This window comes from Phyllobates terribilis, unplaced genomic scaffold, assembly GCF_046119375.1.
Source record: "Phyllobates terribilis strain yellow unplaced genomic scaffold, ASM4611937v1 Scaffold_3__8_contigs__length_932513732, whole genome shotgun sequence".
Classification (NCBI taxonomy): domain Eukaryota; kingdom Metazoa; phylum Chordata; class Amphibia; order Anura; family Dendrobatidae; genus Phyllobates; species Phyllobates terribilis.
The window spans coordinates 807214320-807235726 of NW_027362763.1; the positions used below are offsets into that span (position 1 = coordinate 807214320).

General features: G+C 52.1%; 1 protein-coding gene across 11 annotated transcripts in view; it reads right to left on the bottom strand.

The window, feature by feature from the left end:
- Positions 1-676: 676 nt before the first annotated feature.
- Positions 677-21407, bottom strand: part of ARID1B (AT-rich interaction domain 1B) — a 712135-nt gene continuing 691404 nt past the window's right edge. For all 11 annotated transcript variants that reach the window (XM_073672421.1, XM_073672423.1, XM_073672420.1 and 8 more), the window contains one exon: positions 677-3727. In XM_073672421.1, the coding sequence (XP_073528522.1) occupies positions 1991-3727 (1737 nt within the window). In that variant the 3' untranslated portion in view covers positions 677-1990. The remainder of the gene's footprint in view (positions 3728-21407) is intronic.

Consider the following 21407-nt stretch of genomic DNA (forward strand, 5'->3'; position numbering starts at 1 on the left):
GGTGTGACCCACAGCAGGTACAAAAAGCAGGAAGTGATCGGGCGCCGCCCTTAAGCAGCAGAAACAGACACAAACAGACAGCATGGAGGGAAGCCAGAGAGACATTCTGGACTGGAGATCAAGTGCGCGCTCTTGCACAGTGGGAGATGGACCACCATGCAAGGACGCCGCCAGGTATGTTACAACAAGTATGATCTTCCCACACAGTGTGATTGACCCTACAGCCTCTGACCCAGTATGATGCCTCCACAACTCCCCCACACAATTACTGATTGACAAAATAATAATACAAAGAAAACCAACCTAGCCCCATCCCCCCGATACACTGCTCTACTCTGTGCAAAGTGCTGACCGAGGCTCTGTGCCGCAGGCAAAATCTAGAGACCTCATTGCACCCGTTGCGCTGATACTCCGATGCAGATACTAAATGGTGGAACAAGAAACTGACATTCCGCCAATAAATTCAAAGTCACGAGCCCCTTAATGGCCAAGTGGTCTGCGGCTTTTAGCGATAGCGATACACCAGTGCCAGCAGCGGAAAGTACATAAGTACGACACGTGAAAACCATAGGTTTAGTGCGCATCATGAATGCTGAAGATTGAGACCAATTATCTTTTTCCAAATTTGGAGCAAAGTACACATTATAAAACATGGATTAGTCAAAAACACATCACAGTGCTTCAAAGATTTAATGTACATTTATTCTTAACATGTGGAACATATAGTATAAAGATTTTATACTGAATAAATGATATTCATTAAGCCAGAGGAAAAGGAGGAATTTACAACAAGTTTTTTTCATTTTTCTTTTTTTTTAACTACATTTTCTTGAAATACAAATATGTTAAGTATCATCACTGAAAAACCTCAATAGTTTTGTAGCTTCATCCATTATGGTGTAATAACTTCCATCTGTATTATAATACCATAGTCTAATTCAGATGGCAGACAGCTATCTCCACATAGTGACCATTAAGCAAAGTATTTGGCTGCTAACCTGAAATAGAGAATTCATCTAAACAAAAACTTGTACGTTACCCTCTTGGTTGGAAATATGGCCATGAGAGAATTAATCATTTTTCAGTGCCATGAGTAGAAAGAAAAATTGAGAAGATGACCATAAAAATTTATCACTTTCACCACATCATGGGGAAATAGACAAATCATCATGTACCAAAATGACTGTTCTAGAGAACAGGAAAAAAAGGAAAAACATGAAGGCCTATACATTTCTTATATACATTACAGCCCCTGGGAAGTAAAAAAAAAAAAACAAAACAATAGAAAAAAATATATAATGAAATACCTAAAGACTGTCATCATAGTGTGAAATATAAAACAAAGACAGATTTCATTATGACAGTGTGTGTGTTACTCAACTCATTTCAATATAACTGTTCAGAAAATGTATTTTACTCGTATTTAATTACCCCATAATAGTCTATTCTGCTTCTACACTAATGTTCTTGTTATCCAAAGGATAAAAACAGTATTCCCAAAACTTAGGCTCCTTGTCTACATATATTTTATTTCTAACCGTCCTATTGAACACAGGTTTGGTACATTTTTTTAATATAACTCAAAGTGAGACAAATATTAAAAAAACAAAAAGAAACAAACGTATTTTGGGTAAGTAATTGATACAATTTCATTTTACAATGCTTGCACAGCTTTAGAAATCAGTTCCCCAAGTATATAACCAACAGAAAAAAAAAAAAAAAAAAAAACGAAATGACCGCTGAATGAAACAATCACCAACTTTGGTTAAGACAAAATAAAATTAATAAACAGCAAATTTAAATTTTTTAGCTCATTATTTCTTTGAATTTCCAATTGGTAAATAAATGACTTAATATGTGGAGAACATCTGTTTTTTTCCTTTTAACAGTTTTATTTTTCTTCTTTCAAATCTTGATAAAGAACAGAAAAATAGCCAGTTATATGTGACTTCCTAGTCTCCTTCCACACATGCTTGGCATCCCACTGGTGTCATAATTGTCCTATTTGAAAGAGTACATCACAGATGACAGAGGCAACCGCAGAGTTCAGAACAGCTGTAATAGAAATATCCAACAAACGACCTTCGTGTAAAAGGAACTCGGATCGGTTTTCCTCCACTTTGGCCATGGCTAATAAAGCCTTAGCTGCCCTGCACATCATGTCTATGCTAGGTGGCTCCAAATTTGGGGGCTGCATATGCATGAGGTTATGCGGACTCTGTTGATACTGGGCCATGGAAACTCCATCTTCCAAGAAGCTTATTAAGTTCCCAATGCTTCCCTTCTGCACAGCTATGGCCCTTGCAACCAATGTATCCCCCTGAGCAAGGTTTGAAAGCAGTGCCACAGACATTTCTCGACATACAGGGTTTTTGCGATCCCCAACAAACCTAACTAGAGTCGCATAGAGTTTCTCTTGGCGACTAAATGGAGGCATGGCCAATATAAGGTCCACATTATGATCCTGTATACTGAGTTTACATAAAGTTTCCAGCACAAGTCTCTGTGGGGAAAGAACCGAATTGGGCCCTACTGTTGGGAAGGGATCCTGTGCCTCTGCAGATGGGCATACCATCCAATGTAGCAAGCCATCTAAAATTGGCAAACAGATACTTTCTGTGTAAGCAGATAAGTCAAGCTGGCCAGAGATATTGGCTAATGTCACCAAAGTATTTTCCCTCAGATTTTCGAGGCAATCCCACCACCATTCATCTTTGCTACAGCCGGTGCCTTTATCTTCAGCTTCTTTCTCATAAGTCTGTGGTGTTCGTTTTCTCTCTGGATGCTCATGGTGAAGGAGAATTAATTTCCCAAGAATCAAGACCAAACCTGGATGTTTTGACAGCTCAGCATCATTCCCAGGAACAAAGGACAAACTACGGATAACACTGGACACACAAACGCAGCGCTTTGCCAAAGAGTCTTGCCACTGGGCTATTGTACACAAAGGAGTTTCATCTCTGTTTCTTGGTTCATCCTCCAATAATGTAATATTCCTATGAATTTTGGCTTGGTTGATTCCTAATGAATGTTTGTTGCTGTTAATTTGTAAGCAAGGGCTTGTTGAGTCTTCAGGCAGAGCACCTGGCCTTGCAGACAGCACATCATCAATGGTTGCAGTTATCTTCTTTTCGGTCTGATCCTCTTCATACTCAACTAACAATTTGATATCAAGATCTTTCATTTTACTTAGTGAACTGTTTGAGGGTTGTGATCTTTTATGTATGGGTACCTCCATTTTGCTTTCAAAGTGTGTCTGAATGTGTTCAGTTGTGTCACCTCCACCAAGTTGCCAATGAAGGAGTCCACTAATAAATTCCTGAACCCTCCCAAGTTGGTCTGATCGATCAATAACAAAAAGATCATTCTTCTTCACAATTTTGGTAGGTAGTTTGTCAAACTTACTGGCTTGTTTTGGCCGTGAAGAAGGATCACTCAATGCTCCTGATTTTACAGAGAGATCATCAGGTTTTACAGGGTCTTTTTCAGCAACACTTTCAGCATCCAGAGTATGTTCATCACTATCAGTAAGCTCATCATCTTCCTCTTCAGAGCTTTCCTTGTAATCCATAGCAGCTTCTTCCTCCTCTATAGATGGAATATGTTCCAAGCCATTTTCGAGGGCTTTTTTGACGTTTTCACCAACTTCATATTCTTTCAAAATCCCAAATATATCAATGAGACATTTCCGAAAGTACTCTACCAATAGTTCCAAGAATCCAGGTAGCTAATAAATGAAAATAAATAGTAGCAATGTTAGGAAAGTTATATTTCTATGATGATCACTTTCATTAATAACAAAAATACATCATTGTCGCTTTCAACCTGCAGCTCTGCTTGTTACATCCTAATGCAGTAAGGACAAGGTGTCACTAGTTTAGTAGATCACGCCAAGTATCCTTTATTCCCCCTTCTCACTCATTCATTTGTGAATTCTCATCACTATCTCTCTGGCCTGTGTTGCTTCATCTGTAAAATAGTCCAAGTAGTGTGAACAATGGCCGTGTTATTCCATCCCACCTTTACAATTAAAGCAGAAATCTCCAGTCTTCTCTTTAGGTGTTTGTTCTTCCTCCTCATAGCCTGAAATGACTCTGGCAATGATTACTGTGCTGATTCAGATCCACATACAACACACAGTCAGCTCTGCTGCACCAGACACAACACACAGTCAGCTCTGCTGCACCAGACACAACACACAGTCAGCTCTGCTGCACCAGACACAACACACAGTCAGCTCTGCTGCACCAGACACAACACACAGTCAGCGCTGCTGCACCAGACACAACACACAGTCAGCGCTGCTGCACCAGACACAACACACAGTCAGCGCTGCTGCACCAGACACAACACACAGTCAGCTCTGCTGCACCAGACACAACACACAGTCAGCTCTGCTGCACCAGACACAACACACAGTCAGCTCTGCTGCACCAGACACAACACACAGTCAGCTCTGCTGCACCATACACAACACACAGTCAGCTCTGCTGCACCAGACACAACACACAGTCAGCTCTGCTGCACCATACACAACACACAGTCAGCTCTGCTGCACCAGATACAACACACAGTCAGCTCTGCTGCACCAGACAACACAGTCAGCTCTGCTGCACCAGACCCAACACACAGTCAGCACTGCTGCACCATACAACACACAGTCAGCTCTGCTGCACTAGACAACATACAGTCAGCTCTGCTGCACCAGGCACAACACACAGTCAGCGCTGCTGCACCAGGCACAACACACAGTCAGCTCTGCTGCACCATACACAACACACAGTCAGCTCTGCTGCACCATACACAACACACAGTCAGCTCTGCTGCACCAGACACAACACACAGTCAGCTCTGCTGCACCAGACACAACACACAGTCAGCTCTGCTGCACCATACACAACACACAGTCAGCTCTGCTGCACCAGACACAACACACAGTCAGCTCTGCTGCACCAGACACAACACACAGTCAGCTCTGTTGCACCATACACAACACACAGTCAGCTCTGCTGCACCAGACACAACACACAGTCAGCTCTGCTGCACCATACACAACACAGTCAGCTCTGCTGCACCAGACACAACACACAGTCAGCACTGCTGCACCAGACACAACACACAGTCAGCTCTGCTGCACCAGACACAACACACAGTCAGCTCTGCTGCACCATACACAACACACAGTCAGCTCTGCTGCACCAGATACAACACACAGTCAGCTCTGCTGCACCAGACAACACACTCAGCTCTGCTGCACCAGACCCAACACACAGTCAGCACTGCTGCACCATACAACACACAGTCAGCTCTGCTGCACTAGACAACATACAGTCAGCTCTGCTGCACCAGGCACAACACACAGTCAGCGCTGCTGCACCAGGCACAACACACAGTCAGCTCTGCTGCACCAGACAAAACACAGTCAGCTCTGCTGCACCAGACACAACACACAGTCAGCACTGCTGCACCAGATACAACACACAGTCAGCTCTGCTGCACCAGACACAACACACAGTCAGCGCTGCTGTACCAGACACAACACACAGTCAGCTCTGCTGCACCAGACAACACACAGTCAGCGCTGCTGCACCAGACACAACACACAGTCAGCGCTGCTGCACCAGGCACAACACACAGTCAGCACTGCTGCACCATACAACACACAGTCAGCTCTGCTGCACCAGACAACACAGTCAGCTCTGCTGCACCAGACAACACAGTCAGCTCTGCTGCACCAGACACAACACACAGTCAGCACTGATGCACTAGACACAACACACAGTCAGCACTGCTGCACCAGACAACACACAGTCAGCTCTGCTGCACCAGACACAACACACAGTCAGCGCTGCTGCACCAGACAACACACAGTCAGCTCTGCTGCACCAGACACAACACACAGTCAGCGCTGCTGCACCAGACACAACACACAGTCAGCACTCCTGCACCAGACAACACACAGTCAGCGCTGCTGCACCAGACAACACACAGTCAGCGCTGCTGCACCAGACACAACACACAGTCAGCACTGCTGCACCAGACACAACACACAGTCAGCTCTGCTGCACCAGACACAACACACAGTCAGCTCTGCTGCACCAGACACAACACACAGTCAGCGCTGCTGCACTAGACAACACACAGTCAGCACTGCTGCACCAGACACAACACACAGTCAGTTCTGCTGCACCAGACACAACACACAGTCAGCTCTGCTGCACCAGACACAACACACAGTCAGCTCTGCTGCACCAGACACAACACACAGTCAGCTCTGCTGCACCAGACACAACACACAGTCAGCGCTACTGCACCAGGCACAACACACAGTCAGCACTGCTGCACCAGACACAACACACAGTCAGCTCTGCTGCACTAGACAACACACAGTCAGCGCTGCTGCACCAGGCACAACACACAGTCAGCTCTGCTGCACCAGACACAACACACAGTCAGCTCTGCTGCACCAGACACAACACACAGTCAGCGCTGCTGCACCAGACACAACACACAGTCAGCGCTGCTGCACCAGACACAACACACAGTCAGCTCTGCTGCACCAGACACAACACACAGTCAGCTCTGCTGCACCAGACACAACACACAGTCAGCTCTGCTGCACCAGACACAACACACAGTCAGCTCTGCTACACCAGACACAACACAGTCAGCTCTGCTGCACCAGACACAGTACACAGTCAGCACTGCTACACCAGACACAGTACACAGTCAGCTCTGCTGCACCAGACACAGTACACAGTCAGCACTGCTACACCAGACACAACACACAGTCAGCGCTGCTGCACCAGACACAACACACAGTCAGCGCTGCTGCACCAGGCACAACACACAGTCAGCGCTGCTGCACCAGGCACAACACACAGTCAGCGCTGCTGCACCAGGCACAACACACAGTCAGCTCTGCTGCACCAGACACAACACACAGTCAGTTCTGCTGCACCAGACACAACACAGTCAGCTCTGCTGCACCAGACACAACACACAGTCAGCACTGCTGCACCAGCACAACACACAGTCAGCTCTGCTGCACCAGACACAACACACAGTCAGCACTGCTGCACCAGACACAACACACAGTCAGCACTGCTGCACCATACACAACACACAGTCAGCTCTGCTGCACCAGATACAACACAGTCAGCTCTGCTGCACCAGACAACACAGTCAGCTCTGCTGCACCAGACACAACACACAGTCAGCTCTGCTGCACCATACACAACACACAGTCAGCTCTGCTGCACCAGATACAACAGTCAGCTCTGCTGCACCAGACAACACAGTCAGCTCTGCTGCACCAGACACAACACACAGTCAGCGCTGATGCACTAGACAACACACAGTCAGCGCTGCTGCACCAGGCACAACACACAGTCAGCGCTGCTGCACCAGGCACAACACACAGTCAGCGCTGCTGCACCAGGCACAACACACAGTCAGCTCTGCTGCACCAGACAAAACACACAGTCAGCTCTGCTGCACCAGACACAACACACAGTCAGCACTGCTGCACCAGATACAACACACAGTCAGCACTGCTGCACCATACAACACACAGTCAGCGCTGCTGCACTAGACACAACACACAGTCAGCACTGCTGCACCAGATACAACACACAGTCAGCTCTGCTGCACCAGACACAACACACAGTCAGCTCTGCTGCACCAGACACAACACACAGTCAGCTCTGCTGCACCAGACACAACACACAGTCAGCTCTGCTGCACCAGACACAACACACAGTCAGCTCTGCTGCACCAGGCACAACACACAGTCAGCTCTGCTGCACCAGACACAACACACAGTCAGCGCTGCTGTACCAGACACAACACACAGTCAGCTCTGCTGCACCAGACAACACACAGTCAGCGCTGCTGCACCAGACACAACACACAGTCAGCACTGCTGCACCAGGCACAACACACAGTCAGCACTGCTGCACCATACAACACACAGTCAGCACTGCTGCACCAGACAACACAGTCAGCTCTGCTGCACCAGACACAACACACAGTCAGCTCTGCTGCACTAGACACAACACACAGTCAGCGCTACTGCACCAGACAACACACAGTCAGCACTGCTGCACCAGACAACACACAGTCAGCTCTGCTGCACCAGACACAACACACAGTCAGCTCTGCTGCACCAGACACAACACACAGTCAGCTCTGCTGCACCAGACAACACAGTCAGCGCTGCTGCACCAGACACAACACACAGTCAGCACTGCTGCACCAGACACAACACACAGTCAGCACTGCTGCACCAGACACAACACACAGTCAGCACTGCTGCACCAGACAACACACAGTCAGCACTGCTGCACCAAACACACAGTCAGCGCTGCTGCACCAGACACAACACACAGTCAGCACTGCTGCACCAGACACAACACACAGTCAGCGCTACTGCACTAGACAACACAGTCAGCACTGCTGCACCAGACACAACACACAGTCAGCGCTGCTGCACTAGACAACACACAGTCAGCACTGCTGCACCAGACACAACACACAGTCAGCTCTGCTGCACCAGACACAACACACAGTCAGCTCTGCTGCACCAGACACAACACACAGTCAGCTCTGCTGCACCAGACACAACACACAGTCAGCTCTGCTGCACCAGACACAACACACAGTCAGCGCTGCTGCACCAGACACAACACACAGTCAGCTCTGCTGCACCAGACACAACACACAGTCAGCTCTGCTGCACCAGACACAACACACAGTCAGCGCTGCTGCACCAGACAACACACAGTCAGCTCTGCTGCACCAGACACAACACACAGTCAGCTCTGCTGCACCAGACACAACACACAGTCAGCTCTGCTGCACCAGACACAACACACAGTCAGCTCTGCTGCACCAGACAACACAAGCAGCACTGCTGCACTAGACAACATACAATCAGCGCTGCTGCACCAGGCACAACACACAGTCAGCTCTGCTGTACCATACAACACACAGTCAGCGCTGCCGCACTAGACAACACACAGTCAGCGCTGCTGCACCAGGCACAACACACAGTCAGCGCTGCTGCACCAGACACAACACACAGTCAGCTCTGCTGCACCAGACAAAACACAGTCAGCTCTGCTGCACCAGACACAACACACAGTCAGCACTGCTGCACCATACAACACACAGTCAGCTCTGCTGCACCAGACAACACAGTCAGCTCTGCTGCAGACAACACAGTCAGCTCTGCTGCACCAGACACAACACACAGTCAGCGCTGCTGCACCATACAACACACAGTCAGCGCTGCTGCACTAGACAACACAGTCAGCGCTGCTGCACCAGACACAACACAGTCAGCGCTGCTGCACTAGACAACACACAGTCAGCACTGCTGCACCAGACACAACACACAGTCAGCTCTGCAGCACCAGACACAACACACAGTCAGCTCTGCTGCACCAGACACAACACACAGTCAGCTCTGCTGCACCAGACACAACACACAGTCAGCTCTGCTGCACCAGACACAACACACAGTCAGCTCTGCTGCACCAGACACAACACACAGTCAGCTCTGCTGCACCAGACACAACACACAGTCAGCTCTGCTGCACCAGACACAACACACAGTCAGCTCTGCTGCACCAGACACAACACACAGTCAGCGCTGCTGCACCAGACACAACACACAGTCAGCTCTGCTGCACCAGACACAACACACAGTCAGCTCTGCTGCACCAGACACAACACACAGTCAGCGCTGCTGCACCAGGCACAACACACAGTCAGCACTGCTGCACCATACAACACAAGCAGCACTGCTGCACTAGACAACACACAATCAGCGCTGCTGCACCAGGCACAACACACAGTCAGCTCTGCTGTACCATACAACACACAGTCAGCGCTGCCGCACTAGACAACACACAGTCAGCGCTGCTGCACCAGGCACAATACACAGTCAGCGCTGCTGCACCAGACACAACACACAGTCAGCACTGCTGCACCAGACACAACACACAGTCAGCTCTGCTGCACCAGACACAACACACAGTCAGCTCTGCTGCACCAGACACAACACACAGTCAGCGCTGCTGCACTAGACAACACACAGTCAGCTCTGCTGCACCAGACACAACACACAGTCAGCTCTGCTGCACCAGACACAACACACAGTCAGCTCTGCTGCACCAGACAACACACAGTCAGCGCTGCTGCACCAGACACAACACACAGTCAGCACTGCTGCACCAGACACAACACACAGTCAGCTCTGCTGCACCAGACACAACACACAGTCAGCTCTGCTGCACCAGACACAACACACAGTCAGCGCTGCTGCACTAGACAACACACAGTCAGCACTGCTGCACCAGACACAACACACAGTCAGCTCTGCTGCACCAGACACAACACACAGTCAGCTCTGCTGCACCACACACAACACACAGTCAGCTCTGCTGCACCAGACACAACACACAGTCAGCTCTGCTGCACCAGACACAACACACAGTCAGCGCTACTGCACCAGGCACAACACACAGTCAGCACTGCTGCACCATACAACACAAGCAGCACTGCTGCACTAGACAACACACAGTCAGCTCTGCTGCACCAGACACAACACACAGTCAGCGCTGCTGCACCAGACACAACACACAGTCAGCGCTGCTGCACTAGACAACACACAGTCAGCGCTGCTGCACCAGACACAACACACAGTCAGCTCTGCTGCACCAGACAAAACACAGTCAGCTCTGCTGCACCAGACACAACACACAGTCAGCACTGCTGCACCATACAACACACAGTCAGCTCTGCTGCACCAGACAACACAGTCAGCGCTGCCGCACCAGACACAACACACAGTCAGCACTGCTGCACCAGACACAACACACAGTCAGCTCTGCTGCACCAGACACAACACACAGTCAGCTCTGCTGCACCAGACACAACACACAGTCAGCTCTGCTGCACCAGACACAACACACAGTCAGCTCTGCTGCACCAGACACAACACACAGTCAGCTCTGCTGCACCAGACACAACACACAGTCAGCTCTGCTGCACCAGACACAACACACAGTCAGCTCTGCTGCACCAGACACAACACACAGTCAGCTCTGCTGCACCAGACACAACACACAGTCAGCTCTGCTGCACCAGACACAACACACAGTCAGCTCTGCTGCACCAGACACAACACACAGTCAGCTCTGCTGCACCAGACACAACACACAGTCAGCTCTGCTGCACCAGACACAACACACAGTCAGCTCTGCTGCACCAGACACAACACACAGTCAGCTCTGCTGCACCAGACAACACACAGTCAGCTCTGCTGCACCAGACACAACACACAGTCAGCTCTGCTGCACCAGACACAACACACAGTCAGCTCTGCTGCACCAGACATAACACACAGTCAGCTCTGCTGCACCAGACACAACACACAGTCAGCTCTGCTGCACCAGACACAACACACAGTCAGCTCTGCTGCACCAGACACAACACACAGTCAGCTCTGCTGCACCAGACACAACACACAGTCAGCACTGCTGCACCAGACACAACACAGTCAGCTCTACTGCACCAGACACAACACACAGTCAGCTCTGCTGCACCAGACACAACACACAGTCAGCTCTGCTGCACCAGACACAACACACAGTCAGCTCTGCTGCACCAGACACAACACACAGTCAGCTCTGCTGCACCAGACACAACACACAGTCAGCTCTGCTGCACCAGACACAACATACAGTCAGCTCTGCTGCACCAGACACAACACACAGTCAGCTCTGCTGCACAAGACACAACACACAGTCAGCTCTGCTGCACTAGACAACACACAGTCAGCGCTGCTGCACCAGGCACAACACACAGTCAGCTCTGCTGCACCAGACACAACACACAGTCAGCTCTGCTGCACCAGACACAACACACAGTCAGCGCTGCTGCACCAGACACAACACACAGTCAGCGCTGCTGCACCAGACACAACACACAGTCAGCTCTGCTGCACCAGACACAACACACAGTCAGCTCTGCTGCACCAGACACAACACACAGTCAGCTCTGCTGCACCAGACACAACACACAGTCAGCTCTGCTGCACCAGACACAACACACAGTCAGCTCTGCTACACCAGACACAACACAGTCAGCTCTGCTGCACCAGACAGTACACAGTCAGCACTGCTACACCAGACACAGTACACAGTCAGCTCTGCTGCACCAGACACAGTACACAGTCAGCACTGCTACACCAGACACAACACACAGTCAGCGCTGCTGCACCAGGCACAACACACAGTCAGCGCTGCTGCACCAGGCACAACACACAGTCAGCGCTGCTGCACCAGGCACAACACACAGTCAGCTCTGCTGCACCAGACACAACACACAGTCAGTTCTGCTGCACCAGACACAACACAGTCAGCTCTGCTGCACCAGACACAACACACAGTCAGCACTGCTGCACCAGCACAACACACAGTCAGCTCTGCTGCACCAGACACAACACACAGTCAGCACTGCTGCACCAGACACAACACACAGTCAGCACTGCTGCACCATACACAACACACAGTCAGCTCTGCTGCACCAGATACAACACAGTCAGCTCTGCTGCACCAGACAACACAGTCAGCTCTGCTGCACCAGACACAACACACAGTCAGCTCTGCTGCACCAGATACAACACAGTCAGCTCTGCTGCACCAGACACAACACACAGTCAGCTCTGCTGCACCAGACACAACACACAGTCAGCGCTGCTGCACTAGACAACACACAGTCAGCACTGCTGCACCATACAACACACAGTCAGCGCTGCTGCACTAGACACAACACACAGTCAGCACTGCTGCACCAGATACAACACACAGTCAGCTCTGCTGCACCAGACACAACACACAGTCAGCTCTGCTGCACCAGATACAACACACAGTCAGCTCTGCTGCACCAGACACAACACACAGTCAGCTCTGCTGCACCAGACACAACACACAGTCAGCTCTGACGCACCAGGCACAACACACAGTCAGCGCTGCTGTACCAGACACAACACACAGTCAGCTCTGCTGCACCAGACAACACACAGTCAGCGCTGCTGCACCAGACACAACACACAGTCAGCGCTGCTGCACCAGGCACAACACACAGTCAGCACTGCTGCACCATACAACACACAGTCAGCACTGCTGCACCAGACAACACAGTCAGCTCTGCTGCACCAGACACAACACACAGTCAGCGCTGCTGCACCATACAACACACAGTCAGCGCTGCTGCACTAGACACAACACACAGTCAGCGCTACTGCACCAGACACAACACACAGTCAGCGCTGCTGCACCAGACAACACACAGTCAGCTCTGCTGCACCAGACACAACACACAGTCAGCTCTGCTGCACCAGACACAACACACAGTCAGCTCTGCTGCACCAGACAACACAGTCAGCGCTGCTGCACCAGACACAACACACAGTCAGCACTGCTGCACCAGACACAACACACAGTCAGCACTGCTGCACCAGACAACACACAGTCAGCACTGCTGCACCAGACAACACAGTCAGCGCTGCTGCACCAGACACAACACACAGTCAGCACTGCTGCACCAGACACAACACACAGTCAGCGCTGCTGCACCAGACACAACACACAGTCAGCGCTGCTGCACCAGACACAACACACAGTCAGCGCTACTGCACTAGACAACACAGTCAGCACTGCTGCACCAGACACAACACACAGTCAGCGCTGCTGCACTAGACAACACACAGTCAGCACTGCTGCACCAGACACAACACACAGTCAGCTCTGCTGCACCAGACACAATACACAGTCAGCTCTGCTGCACCAGACACAACACACAGTCAGCTCTGCTGCACCAGACACAACACACAGTCAGCTCTGCTGCACCAGACACAACACACAGTCAGCTCTGCTGCACCAGACACAACACACAGTCAGCTCTGCTGCACCAGACACAACACACAGTCAGCGCTGCTGCACCAGACACAACACACAGTCAGCTCTGCTGCACCAGACACAACACACAGTCAGCTCTGCTGCACCAGACACAACACACAGTCAGCGCTGCTGCACCAGACACAACACACAGTCAGCACTGCTGCACCAGACAACACAAGCAGCACTGCTGCACTAGACAACACACAATCAGCGCTGCTGCACCAGGCACAACACACAGTCAGCTCTGCTGTACCATACAACACACAGTCAGCGCTGCCGCACTAGACAACACACAGTCAGCGCTGCTGCACCAGGCACAACACACAGTCAGCGCTGCTGCACCAGACACAACACACAGTCAGCTCTGCTGCACCAGACAAAACACAGTCAGCTCTGCTGCACCAGACACAACACACAGTCAGCACTGCTGCACCATACAACACACAGTCAGCTCTGCTGCACCAGACAACACAGTCAGCTCTGCTGCACCAGACAACACAGTCAGCTCTGCTGCACCAGACACAACACACAGTCAGCGCTGCTGCACCATACAACACACAGTCAGCGCTGCTGCACTAGACAACACAGTCAGCACTGCTGCACCAGACACAACACAGTCAGCGCTGCTGCACTAGACAACACACAGTCAGCACTGCTGCACCAGACACAACACACAGTCAGCTCTGCTGCACCAGACACAACACACAGTCAGCTCTGCTGCACCAGACACAACACACAGTCAGCTCTGCTGCACCAGACACAACACACAGTCAGCTCTGCTGCACCAGACACAACACACAGTCAGCTCTGCTGCACCAGACACAACACACAGTCAGCGCTGCTGCACCAGGCACAACACACAGTCAGCACTGCTGCACCATACAACACAAGCAGCACTGCTGCACTAGACAACACACAATCAGCGCTGCTGCACCAGGCACAACACACAGTCAGCTCTGCTGTACCATACAACACACAGTCAGCGCTGCCGCACTAGACAACACACAGTCAGCGCTGCTGCACCAGGCACAATACACAGTCAGCGCTGCTGCACCAGACACAACACACAGTCAGCTCTGCTGCACCAGACAAAACACAGTCAGCTCTGCTGCACCAGACACAACACACAGTCAGCACTGCTGCACCATACAACACAGTCAGCTCTGCTGCACCAGACAACACAGTCAGCTCTGCTGCACCAGACAACACAGTCAGCTCTGCTGCACCAGACACAACACACAGTCAGCGCTGCTGCACCATACAACACACAGTCAGCGCTGCCGCACTAGACACAACACACAGTCAGCTCTGCTGCACCAGACACAACACACAGTCAGCTCTGCTGCACCAGACACAACACACATTCAGCTCTGCTGCACCAGACACAACACACAGTCAGCTCTGCTGCACCAGACACAACACACAGTCAGCTCTGCTGCACCAGACACAACACACAGTCAGCGCTGCTGCACCAGACAACACACAGTCAGCGCTGCTGCACCAGACACAACACACAGTCAGCGCTGCTGCACCAGACACAACACACAGTCAGCGCTGCTGCACCAGACACAACACACAGTCAGCGCTGCTGCACCAGACACAACACACAGTCAGCGCTGCTGCACCAGACACAACACACAGTCAGCGCTGCTGCACCAGACACAACACAAGCAGCACTGCTGCACCAGACACAACACACAGTCAGCGCTGCTGCACCAGACACAACACAGTCAGCACTGCTGCTCCAAACATAACACACAGTCAGCGCTGCTGCACCAGACACAACACACCGTCAGCTCTGCTGCACCACACACAACACACAGTCAGCTCTGCTGCACCAGACACAACACACAGTCAGCTCTGCTGCACCAGACACAACACAGTCAGCTCTGCTGCACCAGACACAACACAGTCAGCTCTGCTGCACCAGACACAACACAGTCAGCGCTGCAGCACTAGACACAACACACAGTCAGCGCTGCAGCACTAGACACAACACACAGACAGCGCTGCTGCACCAGACAACACACAGTCAGCACTGCTGCACCAGACACAACACACAGTCAGCACTGCTGCACCAGACACAGCACTGGTGCACCAGACACAGTACACAGTCATCTCTGCTACACCAGACACAGTACACAGTCAGCTCTGCTTCATCAGACACAGTACACAGTCAGCTCTGCTTCATCAGACACAGTACACAGTCAGCTCTGCTGCACCAGACACAACACACAGTCAGCTCTGCTGCACCAGGCACAACACACAGTCAGCGCTGCTGCACCAGGCACAACACACAGTCAGCGCTGCTGCACCAGGCACAACACACAGTCAGCGCTGCTGCACCAGGCACAACACACAGTCAGCGCTGCTGCACCAGGCACAACACACAGTCAGCGCTGCTGCACCAGGCACAACACACAGTCAGCGCTGCTGCACCAGACACAACACACAGTCAGCGCTGCTGCACCAGACACAACACACAGTCAGCGCTGCTGCACCAGACACAACACACAGTCAGCTCTGCTGCACCAGACAACACACAGTCAGCGCTGCTGCACCAGACACAACACACAGTCAGCTCTGCTGCACCAGACACAACACACAGTCAGCGCTGCTGCACCAGACACAACACACAGTCAGCACTGCTGCACCAGACACAACACACAGTCAGCACTGCTGCACCAGACACAACACACAGTCAGCACTGCTGCACCAGACACAACACACAGTCAGCGCTGCTGCACCAGACACAACACACAGTCAGCGCTGCTGCACCAGACACAACACACAGTCAGCGCTGCTGCACCAGACACAACACACAGTCAGCGCTGCTGCACCAGACACAACACACAGTCAGCGCTGCTGCACCAGACACAACACAGTCAGCGCTGCTGCACCAGACAACACACAGTCAGCGCTGCTGCACCAGACACAACACACAGTCAGCGCTGCTGCACCAGACACAACACACAGTCAGCTCTGCTGCACCAGACACAACACACAGTCAGCACTGCTGCACCAGATACAACACACAGTCAGCACTGCTGCACCAGACACAACACACAGTCAGCTCTGCTGCACCAGACACAACACACAGTCAGCTCTGCTGCACCAGACAACACACAGTCAGCTCTGCTGCACCAGACACAACACACAGTCAGCTCTGCTGCACCAGGCACAACACACAGTCAGCGCTGCTGCACCAGACACAACACACAGTCAGCGCTGCTGCACCAGACACAACACACAGTCAGCACTGCTGCACCAGACACAACACACAGTCAGCTCTGCTGCACCAGACACAACACACAGTCAGCGCTGCTGCACCAGACACAACACACAGTCAGCGCTGCTGCACCAGACACAACACACAGTCAGCTCTGCTGCACCAGACACAACACACAGTCAGCTCTGCTGCACCAGACACAACACACAGTCAGCTCAGCTGCACCATACACAACACACAGTCAGCTCTGCTGCACCATACACAACACACAGTCAGCTCTGCTGCACCAGACACAACACACAGTCAGCTCTGCTGCACCATACACAACACAGTCAGCTCTGCTGCACCAGACACAACACACAGTCAGCACTGCTGCACCAGACACAACACACAGTCAGCTCTGCTGCACCAGACACAACACACAGTCAGCGCTACTGCACCAGGCACAACACACAGTCAGCACTGATGCACCATACAACACAAGCAGCACTGCTGCACTAGACAAACACAATCAGCGCTGTTGCACCAGGCACAACACACAGTCAGCTCTGCTGCACCAGACACAACACACAGTCAGCTCTGCTGCACCATACAACACACAGTCAGCGCTGCTGCACTAGACAACACACAGTCAGCGCTGCTGCACCAGACACAACACACAGTCAGCTCTGCTGCACCAGACAAAACACAGTCAGCTCTGCTGCACCAGACACAACACACAGTCAGCACTGCTGCACCATACAACACACAGTCAGCTCTGCTGCACCAGACAACACAGTCAGCGCTGCCGCACCAGACACAACACACAGTCAGCACTGCTGCACCATACAACACACAGTCAGCGCTGCCGCACTAGACACAACACACAGTCAGCGCTGCTGCACCAGACACAACACACAGTCAGCGCTGCTGCACCAGACACAACACACAGTCAGCACTGCTGCACCAGACACAACACACAGTCAGCTCTGCTGCACCAGACACAACACACAGTCAGCTCTGCTGCACCAGACACAACACACAGTCAGCTCTGCTGCACCAGACACAACACACAGTCAGCTCTGCTGCACCAGACACAACACACAGTCAGCTCTGCTGCACCAGACACAACACACAGTCAGCTCTGCTGCACCAGACTCTACACACAGTCAGCGCTGCTGCACCAGACACAACACACACTCAGCGCTGCTGCACCAGACACAACACACAGTCAGCGCTGCTGCACCAGACACAACACACAGTCAGCGCTGCTGCACCAGACACAACACACAGTCAGCGCTGCTGCACCAGACACAACACACAGTCAGCGCTGCTGCACCAGACACAACAGTCAGCACTGCTGCTCCAAACATAACAAACAGTCAGCGCTGCTGCACTAGACACAACACACAGTCAGCTCTGCTGCACCAGATACAACACACAGTCAGCTCTGCTGCACCAGACACAACACACAGTCAGCTCTGCTGCACCAGACACAACACAGTCAGCTCTGCTGCACCAGACACAACACAGTCAGCTCTGCTGCACCAGACACAACACAGTCAGCTCTGCTGCACCAGACACAACACAGTCAGCGCTGCTGCACCAGACACAACACAAAGTCAGCGCTGCAGCACTAGACACAACACACAGTCAGCACTGCTGCACCAGACAACAGAACACAGTCAGCACTGCTGCACCAGACACAGCACTGGTGCACCAGACACAGTACACAGTCATCTCTGCTGCACCAGACACAGTACACAGTCAGCTCTGCTGCACCAGGCACAACACACAGTCAGCGCTGCTGCACCAGGCACAACACACAGTCAGCGCTGCTGCACCAGGCACAACACACAGTCAGCGCTGCTGCACCAGGCACAACACACAGTCAGCGCTGCTGCACCAGGCACAACACACAGTCAGCGCTGCTGCACCAGGCACAACACACAGTCAGCGTTGCTGCACCAGACACAACACACAGTCAGCGCTGCTGCACCAGACACAACACACAGTCAGCACTGCTGCACCAGACACAACACACAGTCAGCTCTGCTGCACCAGACACAACACACAGTCAGCACTGCTGCACCAGACACAACACACAGTCAGCTCTGCTGCACCAGACACAACACACAGTCAGCACTGCTGCACCAGACACAACACACAGTCCGCTCTGCTGCACCAGACACAACACACAGTCAGCTCTGCTGCACCAGACACAACACAGTCAGCTCTGCTGCACCAGACACAACACACAGTCAGCACTGCTGCACCAGACACAACACACAGTCAGCTCTGCTGCACCAGACACAACACACAGTCAGCGCTGCTGCACCAGACACAACACAGTCAGCGCTGCTGCACCAGACACAACACACAGTCAGCACTGCTGCACCAGACACAACACACAGTCAGCTCTGCTGCACCAGACACAACACACAGTCAGCTCTGCTGCACCAGACACAACACACAGTCAGCGCTGCTGCACCAGACACAACACACAGTCAGCTCTGCTGCACCAGACACAACACACAGTCAGCACTGCTGCACCAGACACAACACACAGTCAGCGCTGCTGCACCAGACACAACACACAGTCAGCGCTGCTGCACCAGACACAACACACAGTCAGCGCTGCTGCACCAGACACAACACACAGTCACCTCTGCTGCACCATACACAACACACAGTCAGCTCTGCTGCACCAGACACAACACACAGTCAGCTCTGCTGCACCATACACAACACAGTCAGCTCTGCTGCACCAGACACAACACACAGTCAGCTCTGCTGCACCAGACACAACACACAGTCAGCTCTGCTGCACCAGATACAACACACAGTCAGCTCTGCTGCACCAGACAACACAGTCAGCTCTGCTGCACCAGACACAACACACAGTCAGCACTGCTGCACCATACAACACACAGTCAGCGCTGCTGCACTAGACAACACACAGTCAGCGCTGCTGCACCAGGCACAACACACAGTCAGCTCTGCTGCACCAGACAAAACACAGTCAGCTCTGCTGCACCAGACACAACACACAGTCAGCACTGCTGCACCAGATACAACACACAGTCAGCTCTGCTGCACCAGACACAACACACAGTCAGCGCTGCTGTACCAGACACAACACACAGTCAGCTCTGCTGCACCAGACAACACACAGTCAGCGCTGCTGCACCAGACACAACACACAGTCAGCGCTGCTGCACCAGGCACAACACACAGTCAGCACTGCTGCACCATACAACACACAGTCAGCTCTGCTGCACCATACAACACACAGTCAGCTCTGCTGCACCAGACAACACAGTCAGCTCTGCTGCACCATACAACACACAGTCAGCGCTGCTGCACTAGACACAACACACAGTCAGCACTGCTGCACCAGACAACACACAGTCAGCTCTGCTGCACCAGACACAACACACAGTCAGCTCTGCTGCACCAGACAACACACAGTCAGCTCTGCTGCACCAGACACAACACACAGTCAGCGCTGCTGCACCAGACACAACACACAGTCAGCACTGCTGCACCAGACAACACACAGTCAGCGCTGCTGCACCAGACAACACACAGTCAGCGCTGCTGCACCAGACACAACACACAGTCAGCACTGCTGCACCAGACACAACACACAGTCAGCTCTGCTGCACCAGACACAACACACAGTCAGCTCTGCTGCACCAGACACAACACACAGTCAGCGCTGCTGCACTAGACAACACACAGTCAGCACTGCTGCACCAGACACAACACACAGTCAGCTCTGCTGCACCAGACACAACACACAGTCAGCTCTGCTGCACCAGACACAACACACAGTCAGCTCTGCTGCACCAGATACAACACACAGTCAGCTCTGCTGCACCAGACAACACAGTCAGCTCTGCTGCACCAGACACAACACACAGTCAGCACTGCTGCACCATACAACACACAGTCAGCGCTGCTGCACTAGACAACACACAGTCAGCGCTGCTGCACCAGGCACAACACACAGTCAGCGCTGCTGCACCAGGCACAACACACAGTCAGCTCTGCTGCACCAGACAAAACACAGTCAGCTCTGCTGCACCAGACACAACACACAGTCAGCACTGCTGCACCAGATACAACACACAGTCAGCTCTGCTGCACCAGACACAACACACAGTCAGCGCTGCTGTACCAGACACAACACACAGTCAGCTCTGCTGCACCAGACAACACACAGT